Genomic DNA, 16,016 nt, shown 5'->3' on the forward strand with positions numbered 1-16,016 from the left:
TCAGTGGGTCAGTTATATTTATAATATAAATATTTATATTATGCATCATAAGTGATGTATATTAACGTGATTTAATTTTAAAAACATAATCATTACAATATACCTACCTACGATGGCTCATAATGCATTTTTACTTATTAAGTGATAATCTTCCATATTTGTAAACGAATAAGGTTATCCAACATATAAAACCAATTTATAGTGACTTTAAGGAAATACGAGTAAAGTAAACAGTTAAAAAGATAAAAATCTGTGCAAGTTCTTGACATTTTCAATCCCTCGTATAGGTACGTGATGATTAAGTTTTGTATTGGTATCTCGAAACATGATAGGAAAAGCTTAATACTGGAAAATATTGTTAGTAGGAGCCTATTTTAGACCTTATTAACTTATTTACATATATTAGTTGTACAAAAGTCGAATTTATTTAATTGTAGGATATCTATCGCATGAAAAACTCAAAACTCATTTACTGTTCGTCTGTTTATTTTTATTGTACCATAAAAGAGGAGCTACGTTCTACTTTTAGCTATATTGCAAGATATAATAATTTATAAAGATCTTTAAGTTATGTAATGTTACAAGTATTTATGGCAACGACTCAAATCATTAAACATAGATTTCTGACAGTTATCATAAATTTTATAACATCAAAATGAATTTATACAAAGAGTTACGACTTAGAAAATAGCTATATTTTAAAACTATTATGTTTATTATAGTTGTTATCAGTATGAACATATGTAATAACCGGAAATACGCGAATATAATACGTCGCCAATTATTATTATTATCGAGTTAACTCGGTCTAGTTTGCACAGCATCCGGTATTCTGGAGTCCTTACTTGTTATAACATGACATGGTAGTTAGAAGTTCTGAATAAGATTGATCTTCTAAGATCAATCTTTTTGCATAATTTTGCATAAACAATGTACAAGTCTGCATCTACTATATTGTTTATGCAAAATGGGACACAGAGATGATATATCTTCTATTGTTTTACATAATTCTTGTACATAATATTTCAATGTTAACATGTGTACAAGTAAGGCATCTAAAGGGATACACGTTTCAATGTAAGTAAAAAATGTAATGATTAATGTCCAGATTCCCGAATATTATATATGGGACGATAAATTCATAAAATATGAGTTTAGAATTGAGGTCTTTGTGTTTTATGATAAACTACATAACATCGGGTCGTATATTAGAGTCGAATATAAAAATAATGTTGCAGGTTGTTTATCTGTGGTGCCCTATTGATTTATTGGTCAGATTTGTGATACAGAAATTTGTCATTCTGTTTAAATTTACCGTTACCTTCTAGGTCTTGATTTATGTGGGTACACAAGTGAGACAAACTTTCACACTAATGTGGCTAAGTGTTAAGGCAAATGTTTATTCATCTGATTTACTTAGCTTATGGATATCTCTTCACTTTACGATTATTATAGATTTATCTGTTTGTGTATTAGGTAGCAGGCTGTACATTTTGAGGTTGTAGTAGTACTTTTGTGAAACAAAAATCATTTTAGTTTACTAGTATATATTATGTAGTTACGTTATTTTGCGTGAAAATCATCGTCTAAAAATCTCTACTCTATTATATTTTCCTCAGTAAATCTGATATCACTAATAAATTGAATTTTATTATTTTAGTAAGGATAATAAGGATGAACAATGCGGCTGTAGTTAAAAGGTTTATTCGAAATAAATGTAAGTAGGTACAACTTGCCTTATCTGGCGCTCTGATGTTGTGCATTCCACATTCTGCATTAAATTGATTTATAATGCATAATAAATTAACTTAGCTCATATCGTGGCTTAATGTACTTGGCTCCGAATAGGAAATGTAATAAGTAGGTATGTACTTGTAGTGTGCAATCTTGTCATATCTGGAAATTACTTACTCTTTTTATTTCTTGTTTACATTTTACTTTATGTGTACGTGGATTCTACCGTATAATAATTAGCTCTACAAAACCAATTTCAGTTCTTTTTATGGACATCCTATATGTAATTATGTTATGAGAATAATTATTATAATACTTATTTTATATGTATATGGAATGAGCAGTAAATTATGTAAACAGTCTCATACGTTTTGTGTAGATTAGCAGATTGTAACATATTAAGTTTAACGTACAATTAATTTGTTTTTAACTTTTGTAAGCAAATATCATGAGTAATTATTATAATTACTAGCGGACGCCTGCGACTTTATCCGCATGGAATTTATTTTTCCACAAATCCCTCGATTGAACCTTGGATTTTTCCAGGATGAACAGTAGCCTATGCGTTAATCTAGAGTAAAATCTACTTTTATTCCCAATTTCAGCCAAATCGATTCAGCAGTTGCGGCGTTAAAGAATAACAAACATCCATAAAAGCTTTCCCGTGTATAATATTAGTAGGATATTCATATACACTTATTCGGGCTTAAACAGATAAAAGTAGACATTTTGGAAATTTATCTAACGTTTTTAAAAATCCTTTATCCAAATTTTAGGATTTCTGAATAAATTAAAAAACACGCTGCTGTTTGTCATTTTCCACTATTGTTTTTTTATGAAGAAATTGTTAATCTTCATTTTATTCCTTCATGTATTTATTTTTTTCTACATTTCAGTACATAACATACATACAGACACTTTTAAAGCTTGACAGTTAGTACCTGCATTTAACAAGTGGGAAATTTTATTTATTTTAAGAATAAATACCATTTTAAAGGAAAATCTTTAACATAGTGAAATAAAAGTCATGTTACTAGTCTATGTTCCAAACAAAAAAGCGTATGTGCATAAAGGGTCGTCGACGTGAGTGTTTCGCGTCGTGTGAAAAAAAATTCCCCGTCGAGTAACGCAGATGACTGCGAATGATTGTCGGTAAAGGGTGTGGCCCCATTAGCAGGGCTGACATATGATAATTTATTAGGAACTAGCAAGCAAGAACAAAGAAAGTTATTGGTTATTTTAGTACCTATGTACAAACATTATACTTTCGAGATAATAATTGCTTTATCTGGTGACAAAAAATTAGCCAACTTTTTTTTTGACAAGGATCAGCCTGGCTGTTCGACGCGGAAATTGAGACAATATTTTTGCCACCATTCACATAGGTATTATTGGTAAAGCTATCAGGATAAGTTATCTTAAGTGTCTTGTTGTATTATTTTTCAAAATAAAATAAATAACAATTTATAAGTAGGTATCATAAAATGGATTTTCTATAAATAATTTTAATTTTAAAATATTATACAACGATTAATTTTATGGAATGTGTAGCTTTAATGAATTTTTCTATATTTAAATAACTTTACTTCTCATAGCTTTAAACTAGCGTTATAATAGTTATAGCGTTATAATATATAGTTATAATAGTTACAGGCAACCCTAAAAGCCTACGCATAGTGACAAACATGTGGCATTGAATAAACACTGACGCCGACTTCGCCACATTCTGCGGTTAGGGGCGCAAATTGTGAATAATTCATTTTATTATCATATGTATTTTTTTTTTGTTTGAAATTAATAGTTTATCATACGAAAATACTTCCTACATTAATATCGCATTCATCAATATTTACAATGGTAATGGCTCTCAAATATTAAAGTAGGTGCCTATGTTGTGTTTTCCATTTTTTTATTTTCTATTTAATGTAGTAGTGCCTATATTGTGCTTTTCTATTGTTTTTATTTTATATTTAATGTAGAGATCCCTACACCTCGTCATTTTATCAGTCAGCTTATGTTCCTACCAGAAGTAAGTACGGTAGACAATACGCATGTAAGTTGACACAGCCAGTTAACGTTACATTAAAATTAATACTAAAGCCGTCTATAATTTTCATTAAAATCTTTACTAAACCTACTAGTTAGTACCACGTCATTTATATTAAAACAAAGTGAAATACGCTTTGTATGTAAATGACCTAACGTAAGTAGTACTAAGAGTTCTATGATAAACGCAATCGAATGCTTTGGATAGATCACAGAAAACGCAATAACAATAACATTGCGATATCAAGTCGATATGAAAAATAGATCTTCCTATTGATATCAATCTACGTGTTCCTAACCGCTAGGCAGTTTGTGACCGCAAAGCAGGGTATCGTTTACGCGTAACTATTCTTATCAGCGTAATGTGGTGCAACCCCGCGGGCTGCAGCGAGTCACGTAATCCACTCAGCCGCTGTGTTCGAGTAACTGCGAACCAACGGTTCAAGTTTTCGATCTCTTCGTTAGATCGCATCGTAAGGTAGCGATATGTCGCTCGACATAATGTTTTGTAAATTAAGTTTAGGTACTAATATTAATTTAATGTGCAATACGAGTAACTGTAAAACAACGGTTCAAGTCTTCGAGTTTTATAATGTAGTGATATGTCGCTCGGCTAAATTAATTAGATATCTGATTAAAATGGCTGAATCTTTTGTGGAATATGAAGAATCTTTTATAGCTAGGAACCTACTCCTAGTTTTAGTTTTTGGATAGTACCTAGTTCTGTTTGAATAATAAAAATAAAATAACTTTTACTAAAGTTAACAGTTTTACTTTTTTAAGTGCCTTGTTCTCTCTGCTCTGTTTGAATAATAAAAGTAAAATTATAATAAATAATTAACTTTTAGTAGAATTACGTGTTAAAAGGGACATGAGGCATAATTAAAGGCAAGGCAAAATAAAGAGCAAGTTTATAATGGTTGGCAACATGATTAATTAATAATATGATAACGAAAGTAAGCGTCGCATGTGTGCTTTTCAGCTTATAATTGACCGACATTTTGCAAGGTTGTTTACTGCAACTGCACTTTGGATCACATTTTTATACCATTTTTAAATTTACATCGTTACTTTACGATCGAAATGTGCGAGAGATTTCTATCTTTGATGAAGTTTATGATAACTGCGGCGCCTGAATTACAAAGTAGCTATGTCATTATTAAACTTCACAGTTTATTGACTACTACTCATATATTTATTGTAATGAGAATTATAAATGTATTATTGTTTATGGACATCTCTTCATTACAGAAAGGAGTGTAGAGTTTTCACCCGACACGCTAAGAAAATATTATGCTGACATAAATAAAATTGAAACAATGAATAACAACATCTATTTATAGATATACTTTAAACCGTAATTTAAAAAAAAAATACTTTTAAAGTTCAGATGCTATTTATTTGCATTTATATTATTTTTAATTGGAAGCTATCAAATCTTTGACAGATTTCATCATGATAGTAATTAAATAATGATGCAGTGAGCTAAAATATTACGGTGTCACACAAGGTGGATTGCCTTCACCTGTTCCTTTCAGTGTTTTTAAATGCATCATTTTTAAAATTGGTACCTATAGTGCAATTAGCACTGCTGCAGTAGCGCTTGTGAGGAAGCTTTAGTGTATTGGCTAAGTAAATTGGTTTGGTTTCACTTTGCAGAAAATTTATTTGGTGTTACATTCCTCTTCTATTCATCTCTTTTGTTACTAATTATTTATTTCCGTTAATAATACTATAAAATGCATTGCTAATTGCTTATTTGCCGTGTGAATTAAATTATAAGTACGTTCCAGAAGTGACAAATATTTCTTTGTCGGAGTGTTGTCTTCAGTCATTTGATTTGTTAACGTTATTGAGGTGTGAAATGACAAAACGGGAAAAACCAATAAAACGTAAAGGTAAGTAACCTTTTCTTTATTATCTTTATTTGTCCGTTAGTCATCTGAGTATGTCTTCGATTTGCATATTTGCACTAGACTACTTGTATATATAAGATAGTATTAGAATGAGATCAACATGTTTGCGTCACATTTCTATATTTAGAAGCGATTATTATTTATTGCAGTAACTATTCGTAAATATATTTCTAATAAGATAATTATAGATATCTACTATAGAACAGCCTTTCTTTTGTTTGTTAGGTATACTTATTTAATACCAGCTGCGTCCCGCGAATAATAAGTACGTACACATAATTTAATTTCAATTACCAATTTCAAAACAAAAGTAGATTCTCAAAAAAACGCGTACGTCTCTCTTGTCATAGCTCCATCATTTCTATAAAAATATTTTTAATGTCTGCCGTAATTCTAGCTTTAAAATCTACACACAAGATTACATAAACATTTGGACGGGTCAACGATGGAGTAAACTAAACAATTAATAAATATTCTGCGGGTAGTTGCTAGATTCAATGAAGAACAACTTACCTAGCTACCATTTCCCATACGTAGGGTTCTTGAACGACGACGTGGGGGGTTTGTACAACGGGTTCTCCCCCGTGCAGTCCTCAGCGTCTATGTTCTGGTACATCGGATCTGTTAGCGGCATGGGCGGCGTTCGGTTCTTCCACACCACGTAACCGGCGGTCGCGGCGGCCACTGCAGCAATTGCTATCACGCCCAGAACTACTGGGAGTGTCACTGTTGACAAGGATTCTCCAATTAATTTTGACAACAACACTATTTGGTTTAGTGAATGGTGACTATTACCTAATGGTGGAGCTTTAGCAGCTATATATATATATAAAGTTCACATCAACAAAGTGCTAACAGTTAACCAAATTCCAAGTTTAATGTGCTATTGAATAATATCTTAGTATATAACATTATTTTAAAATTCTGTCTAAAATGAGTTTACCACCAGTTGAGAAGTTTGTATAGATTCATTTGAGAATAATAAATTACTAATTATGCCAGCAGCAAACAACTTTTGTTTATCAAATCAAACCCATTAGGTAGAATACTCATTATTAGTATCATCCGTTTTGTCATAAATATGACTAATGGAAAACAGAAAATAGAATAAGTATATAAAGACAACAATGAATACAGATAATGGGGGGTAAATATTATCTGTGTACTGTATTTAAAAATCAATCTGTTACTGAATGATCGATGAAACTAAGGCGACGCATATTTTTCTTCTTATAGGAAAGTTTCTGCGGGACATTTATAAATTCCAAATTCACGAAGGTGCGAGCGAGAGTTTTATAAAATTCTTAGTTAATGTTACATTATACATAATTATAAGAAATAACAAACAAGAGTTTCAAAGATCACAATGCTTTTGAAACGCCAAAATATCAAACATACCAGTTTATAGTTTACACAGTTGCCTTTATTCACTCTCTGGCACTTTGTTATAACACCATGTGTGTTCCATCATTTTGTTTCTCATTTCCATAATTCTCTCCCTTTCTATCTTGAATAAATTAAGTAACTGTCAAAATATTTTTCTTTTTCTTCCTTTTAAAAGTCATGCTATCTTTATTTGTTGTCCTTATATTTGTTATGAGCAGTCATTTGTTTGAACAACACGCTCGTCTTCGTTCGTTTATGAACTCATGTAATGTAAATTATGATACTTAAATATTTTTATGAAAAGTTACACTAAACAAAGAATTTAATTAAACAGCCGCTAGCGAGGTATTTGTTATACTTTAATAAACATCTTTGAAGAACTTCTTTTCTACGATTTTTAAAATTGGCAAGGATTTTTAATAGGAATAAGTAGGTACTAGTAGCCAATTTTTTTTAAACGTAAACCAAGTCTGAAAGAAATTACTTATATGAAATAAAGAAGAAAATTATGTATTATGTATTATATCGTTAATGGTAACAATTTATAAAAAGAAAAAAGTGTTTTAATGGTTCGAATTTCATCGCATGCGTCTGCGCAAATGTTGAGAAATCTATTTTCGGCTCAGTTTCCGAGAAGGAACTGAATGAAATACCAACACATCGTCAAAGCCAAGTGTGAGAAAGCCATAAATTTTGTTAGACTCAATTTTTATGGACTGCTGTAAATTTATAATCAATTTATTGACGCTAACACGATACAAGTGGAGCAAGAAATTTAAATTTATGGTAACATTTTTCATTGCTGTATTTTAACCGACTTCAGAAAACAGGAGAAGTTTCTCAATTCAAACCGTACGGTTTTTTTTTTTTAATGTTCGTTAACTTATAACTTCGTCATTTGTAAACCAATTTTGAAAATTCTTTTTTTGTTTGATATAGTATACCTTCAGATTAGTTCCATTACATTTTCATGAAAAACGGTTTGTATTAAAATCAAAATCAGTGAATACGTCCTTGGAGTCGGTTTCATTTTTATGTTAAAAAGATTATTTTTGTCATTATTTTAATTATGGATACGAAATAGGACCAATATATTTTTTTTAATTTGACTACTACTATATTAGTAGGTAGGTATGTTTTAGTAAAATTTACCAATTGGTTTATTCCTGTAATTTTCTATTGCTTTTATTTTATACTAGCCCTTATCTGCGACTTCGTTCCCGTGGAATGAAAAAAAAATACCAGTTACTACCTTATAACATCAGCTAAAAAGCCCAAGCCCAATATGGTCCAGCGGTTTAAGAGATTAGTTGGAATAAACAGATAAATTGACAGACATGATTTTTTTTAAATTATTGTACCTATTTATTTAATATATAGATACTTTCATATGCATTTATTAAAAAACTGTTAATTTAAAACTTAACTTAACACAAACTTAAATTGTATTTATTTGTATAGGTTTCTATCGGATATACAGAAATGAATTCGTTTTCCATATCTCACTTAAATGGGGTCTGCAAAATATGTCAATTTCTTTCATTCTCTTCTAATACCAGTCTGATTGTCTATCTGTACCTACTTATAATAAAACTGTAACAGGTCAAATTCAGTAATATTTTTAAATTTTTAGTTGCAGGGAACGCAATCGATAAGTCAAATTTTTATTTTTATTTTTACTGCCTGACTGTATGTCCGTCATAACGCTGAAACTACTGAACTAATTCAAATTAAGCTCGACACGATTTGAGACCATAACAGTAGGTTATAGGATACTTTTTGTCGCGTAAAAATATTTTCATTCAAGATTTTTCAAAATTAAAAAGGGTTGAAATTTTTGTTGAAGTTTTTTTAAAATTAATCGTTAAATGTTTTGTTTTGAGCTATAGTTTTGTAAATTTATTATTGGACTATTTATATACAAAAATATTTTTCGGTGAGCATAAAACATGATTTTTCGATGAACGAACGAATGTGTTAATCCAGAGTAAAACCTATTTCCATTCCAAATTTCAGCCAAATCGCTTCAGTAGGCGCAGCGTAAAGGAGGAACAAACATACATACACACTTACACACACAAACTTTCGCCTTTAACATTAGTGATAGCATAGATACTCACAGCTGACGCCGCCGACGACTTGTTCACCCGTCACCGGATCACAGGAGTTCATGATCATGTAGAATGTTTCACCGTTGCTCTCCCTCATCGCTGCGTACTCGATGTTGCAGTCATTGATTGTGGTATTACATTTGACCCACAGTTTCCTATTGAAATCATCCTTATACGTCAATAGTGTTTGGTTGAGTGGGCGATTGAATAGTGGGAAGTTGCAATCCTGGCACGGTCCTGGTAAATGGCTTTCGAGGCACTGTTCGCAGTCGTTGATTGTCATGCAGATGTCGGCGCAGTAGTTGTCTTTGTCGAAGTATCTGGAGCCTTCCCTGTCTGGGAAGCATTCGCATTGGTCGCAGCGGCCGCAGACTCCGTTGCCTGAACACTCCGGCTGGGTAAAGAAATATTATGATGAAGATTAATTTAGAGCCGTTTTAGCCTAGTGGATATGTCCTCTGCCTTCGATTCTGAGGTTCGAATCCGGTCCGGGGCATGCACCTTCAACTTTTTAACTTTTTTCCTCAAACGATAAAGGAAAGACATCGTGACATCGGGGTTAGGTTAGGTTAGAAAATTCTCTGGTATGCAGGTTTGTGATGTTTTCCTTCACCATTCGTGGTATTTAATTTCTTAAAATGCACACAACTGAAAAGTGGGAGGTGCATGCCCCGGACCGGATTCGAACCCTTATCCTCCGGAATCAGAGGCAGAGGTCATATCCATGACATGACATGATGGGTTATCACGTCTCTATTTACGCTATTAAAATACCTATTATACTTAAAATATAATTTGATTTTTTAAGATTTTGGAAATACTGTACTGAGACCTGACCAAAAATTAAACAACCCCTTTGAAATTTTAATTATTTTTATGCATACTAAACATTTATTTATTTTGTTTTTTGTAGACACAATAATACTTACATAGTTTCTGCCAGAGTCTATACAAGGTACGTCGCCTCTCTTCTTCTCGCATATTGGTTCCTCGCAGAATGTGCCTACCCTACAAAAATAATATCTTTGTAAACATAATATTATAGCCTTAGGCTGTGATTGACAGACTTCCGACATTAAATAAATAAAAATACTTTATTTTAGTAACATTAATCGGTAACAAATAATTAAACTTAAAGTCTACAGTCTCCTTTTAAGACTTGTGAACTCTTGTGACATAAGGCTCCGCTCATCCCTAACAAGCCGTAATCTATCTATCTATATCTCTACTTATAACAAATCTGTAGAAAGGACATGAAATATATTTCCCCCTCGTGGTTCCTGTTATTGTAGGAATACGGGGATAAAATATAGCCTATAGCCTTCCTCGACAAATGTGCTATTTGAACTAACACTGCAAGAACTTTTCAAATCGGACCCGTAGTTCCTGAGATTAACGTGTTCAAACAAACAAACTCTTTAGCTTTATAATATTGGTATAGATTTATTTTTTTATAAAATAAGGTGGTTTGTCTCCACAGCTCTATATTCATTAAAAACCCAATGACTAGTATTTGACTCATTATTATTAGTATCTTATGATCTCCAATTTATTAACGCACATATTATGACGATCATAATTCAAAAGCGTAAAGTAAGTTATTTTGAATATGAATAAGGTTCAATATCGTAAGGCAGAGCTTTTAAAAAAACAGTTAAACGATTTAGCACAGCGTACACTGATTTATATTCATCACATGTAAGAAGTTAATCGAATACTAATGGGGTATCGACGCGTAAATCTAACAAAATGTCGAACTAGGAATGCATACTATTATAATGTCCACTTCACTTGGTTTAGCTTTCATCATTAGTATAACTTACATAATATTTATAAGTACTTATTGGGAGAAAATTTACAAGATTTATAAGTGTTCTCAAAATCTTTCTTAAGTGTTGACTATGGGGCAATAAAATTAGGGACTCTAGTGGGTACTTAACTTTATTAATGTGTTTGTTGTACGATTTTTCGATTTTCGAAGTAGACATTGGTTGTTGGTACCCAAGTTTTATGTTAACCATTTTATTTATCAATACTACTTTAAATAAAATTTAAGTGTCTGTTTGTGATTTCAAAATGACTGTGTTTTTATATGTGATTATAAGTTATAGCGGTTATATAACTAAAACATAATCAATGTATTTTTACTCGTAAATTTTGGTCTGTCTGTCTTTTCTGTTTGTACGGGCTAATATCTGGAACAGCTGGACCTGGGTAATAATAAATAATAATCCAGAGTTAAATCTATTTCCATTTCAAATTTCAGGCAAATCGCTTCAGTAGTAGCGGCGTTAAAGAGTAACAAATATCCAACCAACATCTAAACAAACATCCATACAAACTGTCGCATTTATAATATTAGTTAGGTATATATGTGGTGTATCTACCATTTGCGTTTTATTCATTAATCGCCCGCGACTTCGTCCGCGTGGAATTCAGTTTTTCACAACGGGAACCATAGACTTTTCCGGGATGAAAAATAACCTATGTATTAATCTATACTAATATTATAAAGCTGAAAAATTTGTTAGTTTGAACGCGCTAATCTCAGGAACTACTGCTCCGATTTGAAAAATTCTTTTAGTGTTAGATAGCCCATTTGTCGAAGAAGGCTATAGACTATATATTATCCCCGTGTACTTACGGGAACGGGAACCACGCGTGGCATCAGCTAGTCCAGAATAAAATCTATTTCCATTCAATATTTCAGCGGTAGCGGCGTTAATGGGTAGCAGACATCCATACAAACTTTCGCGTTTATAATATTAGTAAGATTTACGGGACACACTGTATATGTATGAAAATGGCGGAGACAGAAGTGTTAACCGATGCCACGTTTAATCAGAATTTCAAATGCACCGAACAAAATGCATCTTTGTTAAACGCTCATCTGCTCGCTGCAAAGCTAATTATAGACTTGCGAGCCCCACTTTCTTTAGACGCGGCATTAAAAGTGCTTTACATTATACTTGACATCATTACTCCGCGCTTCTAATTATAATTATTACTAGCGGATGCCCGCGACCTCGTCCGCGGGGAAATCAATGTAAACTTTCAAGCCCTATTTCACCACTTTAGGAGTACAATTTTAAAAATTCTTGAATCACATTGTATTTCTTAATTTTTTATGATTTATGAACAAATTCTTAAAAGTGTAACTCTAAAAATGAAGGACTTTCGCAATAAAAAGTATCCTATAACCTTTTTCGTAATATGGTCTTAAGCCGTGCCAAGTTTTAATTCATTTAGTAGTTTCAGCGTGATGCCCGGTCAACAAAATCATGGACAGACAGACAAGAAATCGAAAAAAAATATTTTCGGCTTCAGTATCGATTATATAATGCCATCCAATTAAAATTTTCAAAATATCTTCAATGTACAGAAATTGACCTGTTACAGTTTTATTATAAGTATAGATAGATATATATAGATAGAAGATAGATTTATTCTGTATGTACCGATTGTCTGCATTATGGAATTATCGTGCTGTAAATCTACTTTCTGTCGAAATATTACGGTAATAATGTTTAACAGTTTACTTAATATGCAAGTATAAAATGCTCATTATGCTAATTGATAAGATATTGACAACAGCTAGCCAGTCATAAATATGTATCAAGTTAAATAAATTAGTATAATTAAGCGCATAATGTCATAACATTTAATGAGCCTGCTACTGGTAATGTGTAATTGACGTATAAAATGCGTATAAAATATATTGAAAAGGTCAAAAATCCATATTGACACACGATAAAAAGGCTCAAATGTTCAGGCTTTCAGACCAAATTCAATTATACTATAAAAATCTTTAAAAACTTGAATCGGAGCTTTTCACTGCCATACTATAATGGTAGTGAAAAGCGTCAAATATGAGAGCTTTATGTCGCTTTCTAATTACAGTAACTTTTTTCCTTTATACCCTCCGAAACATACCTAAATAATTTAACTCTTTTCTAAAAGCCGATGAGTAAAAGTGCTATTTTTTAATGGCTTACAAGTTAGCCCGCTTCCGTCTTAGGTTGCATCATCACTTACCATCAGGTGAGATTGTAGTCAAGGCCTAAGTTGTGACGAATAAAAAACAATGCACTGAATATTTATTACTGTATGTAATCGTAAGTATGCAGGAAACTTTCTATATGCCACGAGAAAGTCCTTCAGCGGCTTACTACCGCTTTTCAGTTATATCTTGTGAATACAAAATTACAAATTGTCAACCAATAACGGCAATCGAAAATATTGATCTCTCTTTCATTTACAAGGCAGTTAGAGAAAGAAAACTTACCATCCCTCTTCACACGTGCAAACACCACAAGAATAACTGCCTCTTCTGTTGCACGTTCGAGACATCGCCTCCACTGCCTCGCTGCACCCACACGCGCAAGGCACATGGAACTTTATCTCTGAACTCTCCTCAATACCACCCACTGACACTTTTACGTTGAAGTATTCGTATGTCTTGCCATCGGCAGCGCAGAACGTGGTCTCGGGAGCCGCTTCGATTGTAGTCGTACAAGTCTCGCCATTGCAGTACGTTTGCTTCGTAACTTGAAAGTCCGAGTTTTGTGTCGAATTGACGATATAAGTCACCTGTGGGCAACAAAAAGTTATGTGAATGCAGTTCTTGTAAAGCAGTGCAACAACGTTAAGATGAGATTGGGAGCTTTTTCAGATTCCCTTCAAATAACGGAAAGTTAGACAAGAGTAAACGGAAAGTTAGACAAGAGTAAGGGACGCCAAATCGTTAGAATGATATAGGTAATTTCATACGATGTAAAATGTAGGTACGGTACATGTTAACATATAAAGAGGTGGTTGTTATTACATCTTACAGCAGCTGTTCAGTCTATAAATACGAGTAGGTAGGTCTCAATTAGGTAGGGCAGAAAGAATTAGAATAAAAGGTTTCTCGTTCTTGATTCACATTGCGAAGATGTGTTTTGGAAATCTGCCTATATCTACATAAACTATCAAGTGGTGAATATAACAAGTTAGTACTGCCTTTAAAAAAGGAATATTAATTGCAATACATCTTCGAATGACTAAGCTTTAACCCCCATTCGCACGAGCGTTTTTTAACGGGCGTTAAAAAGCGTTCAAATATAGTATGAAGTTAAATGAAGGTCTATTTCCAACACTCAAAATTGAAAATGCAACACTGCTCGAAAAAGAGCGTCGCGTTTTTAAAACGCTGACGTGTGAACATATACTTGGGAATGTATGCATGCATGCAAAACCCAAGTTTTATTTTTACAGCTCACCGATAGGTATTTTATGTTGTCAACTGCTCGTAGTAATTCTTGTCATAAAAATAACATTTCTAAACATTGATCTTAAATATGTCATTAACTTTAATCGTAATTTGTAACGTTGTAAAATTAAAAATAACTCAACGTTATAATAATATATATTATAACGTTGAGTTATTTTTAATGGAAATGTGAAACTGTACGTAGTAATGATAATAATTACTCGTGGTTTAGTAGAGCGATACAATTTACTAAATTACGGTATTGTTTGTAATTACATATTATAAAGAAGTACCTATTTGCAAGCAAAGATTTTATAATACAGATATGTCACTAGCGCGTCACAATTGAGGCGAACAAAAGCGGCTAATTGTCTTAATTTCATTGAGCCGCAACGAAAATTATAAAAATAAATAATACCTAAATCTATACTAATATTATAAAGCTGAAGAGTTTGTTTGTTTCATTGCACGCGGTTATCTCAGGAACTACTGTTCCGAATTGAAAATTATTTCAGTGTTGGATAGCCCATTTATCGAGAAAGGCTATAGGCTATATATTATCCCCGTATAGCTACGGGAACGAGATCCATGCGGGTGAAACCGCGCGGCGTCATTTAGTATTGTATAAAATGTCGAATTGTGTTTTTAGGAACTGTAAAAACCGTGTATACATAAAAATATAATGAAATTAAACACAAAATTGTTTTCACAAATAAAAATGTTATTAGAGTTTCCAGGCATCTAAATTGCCTCTATGCAAAAAATCTTCTTAGTTTTGTACAGCAGGCGAGTAGCCTATTGTAAAGAAACATAAAACGACTAATGACTCGAATCATCTTTATTTCTAAAGATTTGTATCATTTTAGTTTTAAAAATATAATTAAATTAAACACAAAATTGTGCATTTGCATGCTCAGTGGAGTAGCTAAATTCGGATCACTTTTTGCGGTGATTTTGTAGGCACGTATGAACTGATAATATTTTTTTTAGCGCGCGTGTAGTGTAGCGTGTAGCGATGAAAAAAAAACCCACGACTGATGCACCTCACTTCCCCGCACGCACGATTTCACACCCACGCAGTCATTTTCCTCGTCGCCCGCATATCATGGGAGTGTCGTCAATGAACTTGCTAGAGTATAGCTTAAACTTCAAATTATACCATATAACACTAACATACTAACGTACGTAAGTAAGTAATTTTACTTAAGGCTACTACAGGTCTCTCTTTTCCTATATTTATGTTCTCTATTATGAGATCCTGGGGTCTTGATATATGTCAAGCTATGACTTCATACCTATTGGGAAGATATTTTTTTTTTTAATTCTTTACAAGTTAGCCCTTGACTACAATCTCACCTGTTGGTAAGTAATGATGCAATCTAAAATAGAAGCGGGCTAACTTGTTAGGAGTAGGATGAAAATCCACACCCCTTTCGGTTTCTTCACGACATCGTACCGGAACGCTAAATAGCTAGAAGGTACGTCTTTGCCATTAGGGTGGTAACTAACTACGGCCGAAGCATCCCACCAGCCAGATCTGGACCAAATTAAGAAAACGTCAATCGGCCCAGC

General features: G+C 32.7%; 1 protein-coding gene across 1 annotated transcript in view; it reads right to left on the reverse strand.

Moving 5' to 3' along the window:
- Positions 1 to 16,016, reverse strand: part of LOC112052565 (integrin beta pat-3) — a 63,330-nt gene that overhangs the window by 21,408 nt on the left and 25,906 nt on the right. The window contains exons 3-6 of the mRNA XM_052891322.1: positions 13,479 to 13,783; positions 10,123 to 10,201; positions 9,203 to 9,587; positions 6,210 to 6,422 (exon numbers count right to left, since the gene is read on the reverse strand). Of these exons, the coding sequence (XP_052747282.1) occupies positions 6,214 to 6,422; positions 9,203 to 9,587; positions 10,123 to 10,201; positions 13,479 to 13,783 (978 nt within the window). The 3' untranslated portion in view covers positions 6,210 to 6,213. The remainder of the gene's footprint in view (positions 1 to 6,209; positions 6,423 to 9,202; positions 9,588 to 10,122; positions 10,202 to 13,478; positions 13,784 to 16,016) is intronic.

Source organism: Bicyclus anynana, chromosome 3, assembly GCF_947172395.1.
Source record: "Bicyclus anynana chromosome 3, ilBicAnyn1.1, whole genome shotgun sequence".
Classification (NCBI taxonomy): domain Eukaryota; kingdom Metazoa; phylum Arthropoda; class Insecta; order Lepidoptera; family Nymphalidae; genus Bicyclus; species Bicyclus anynana.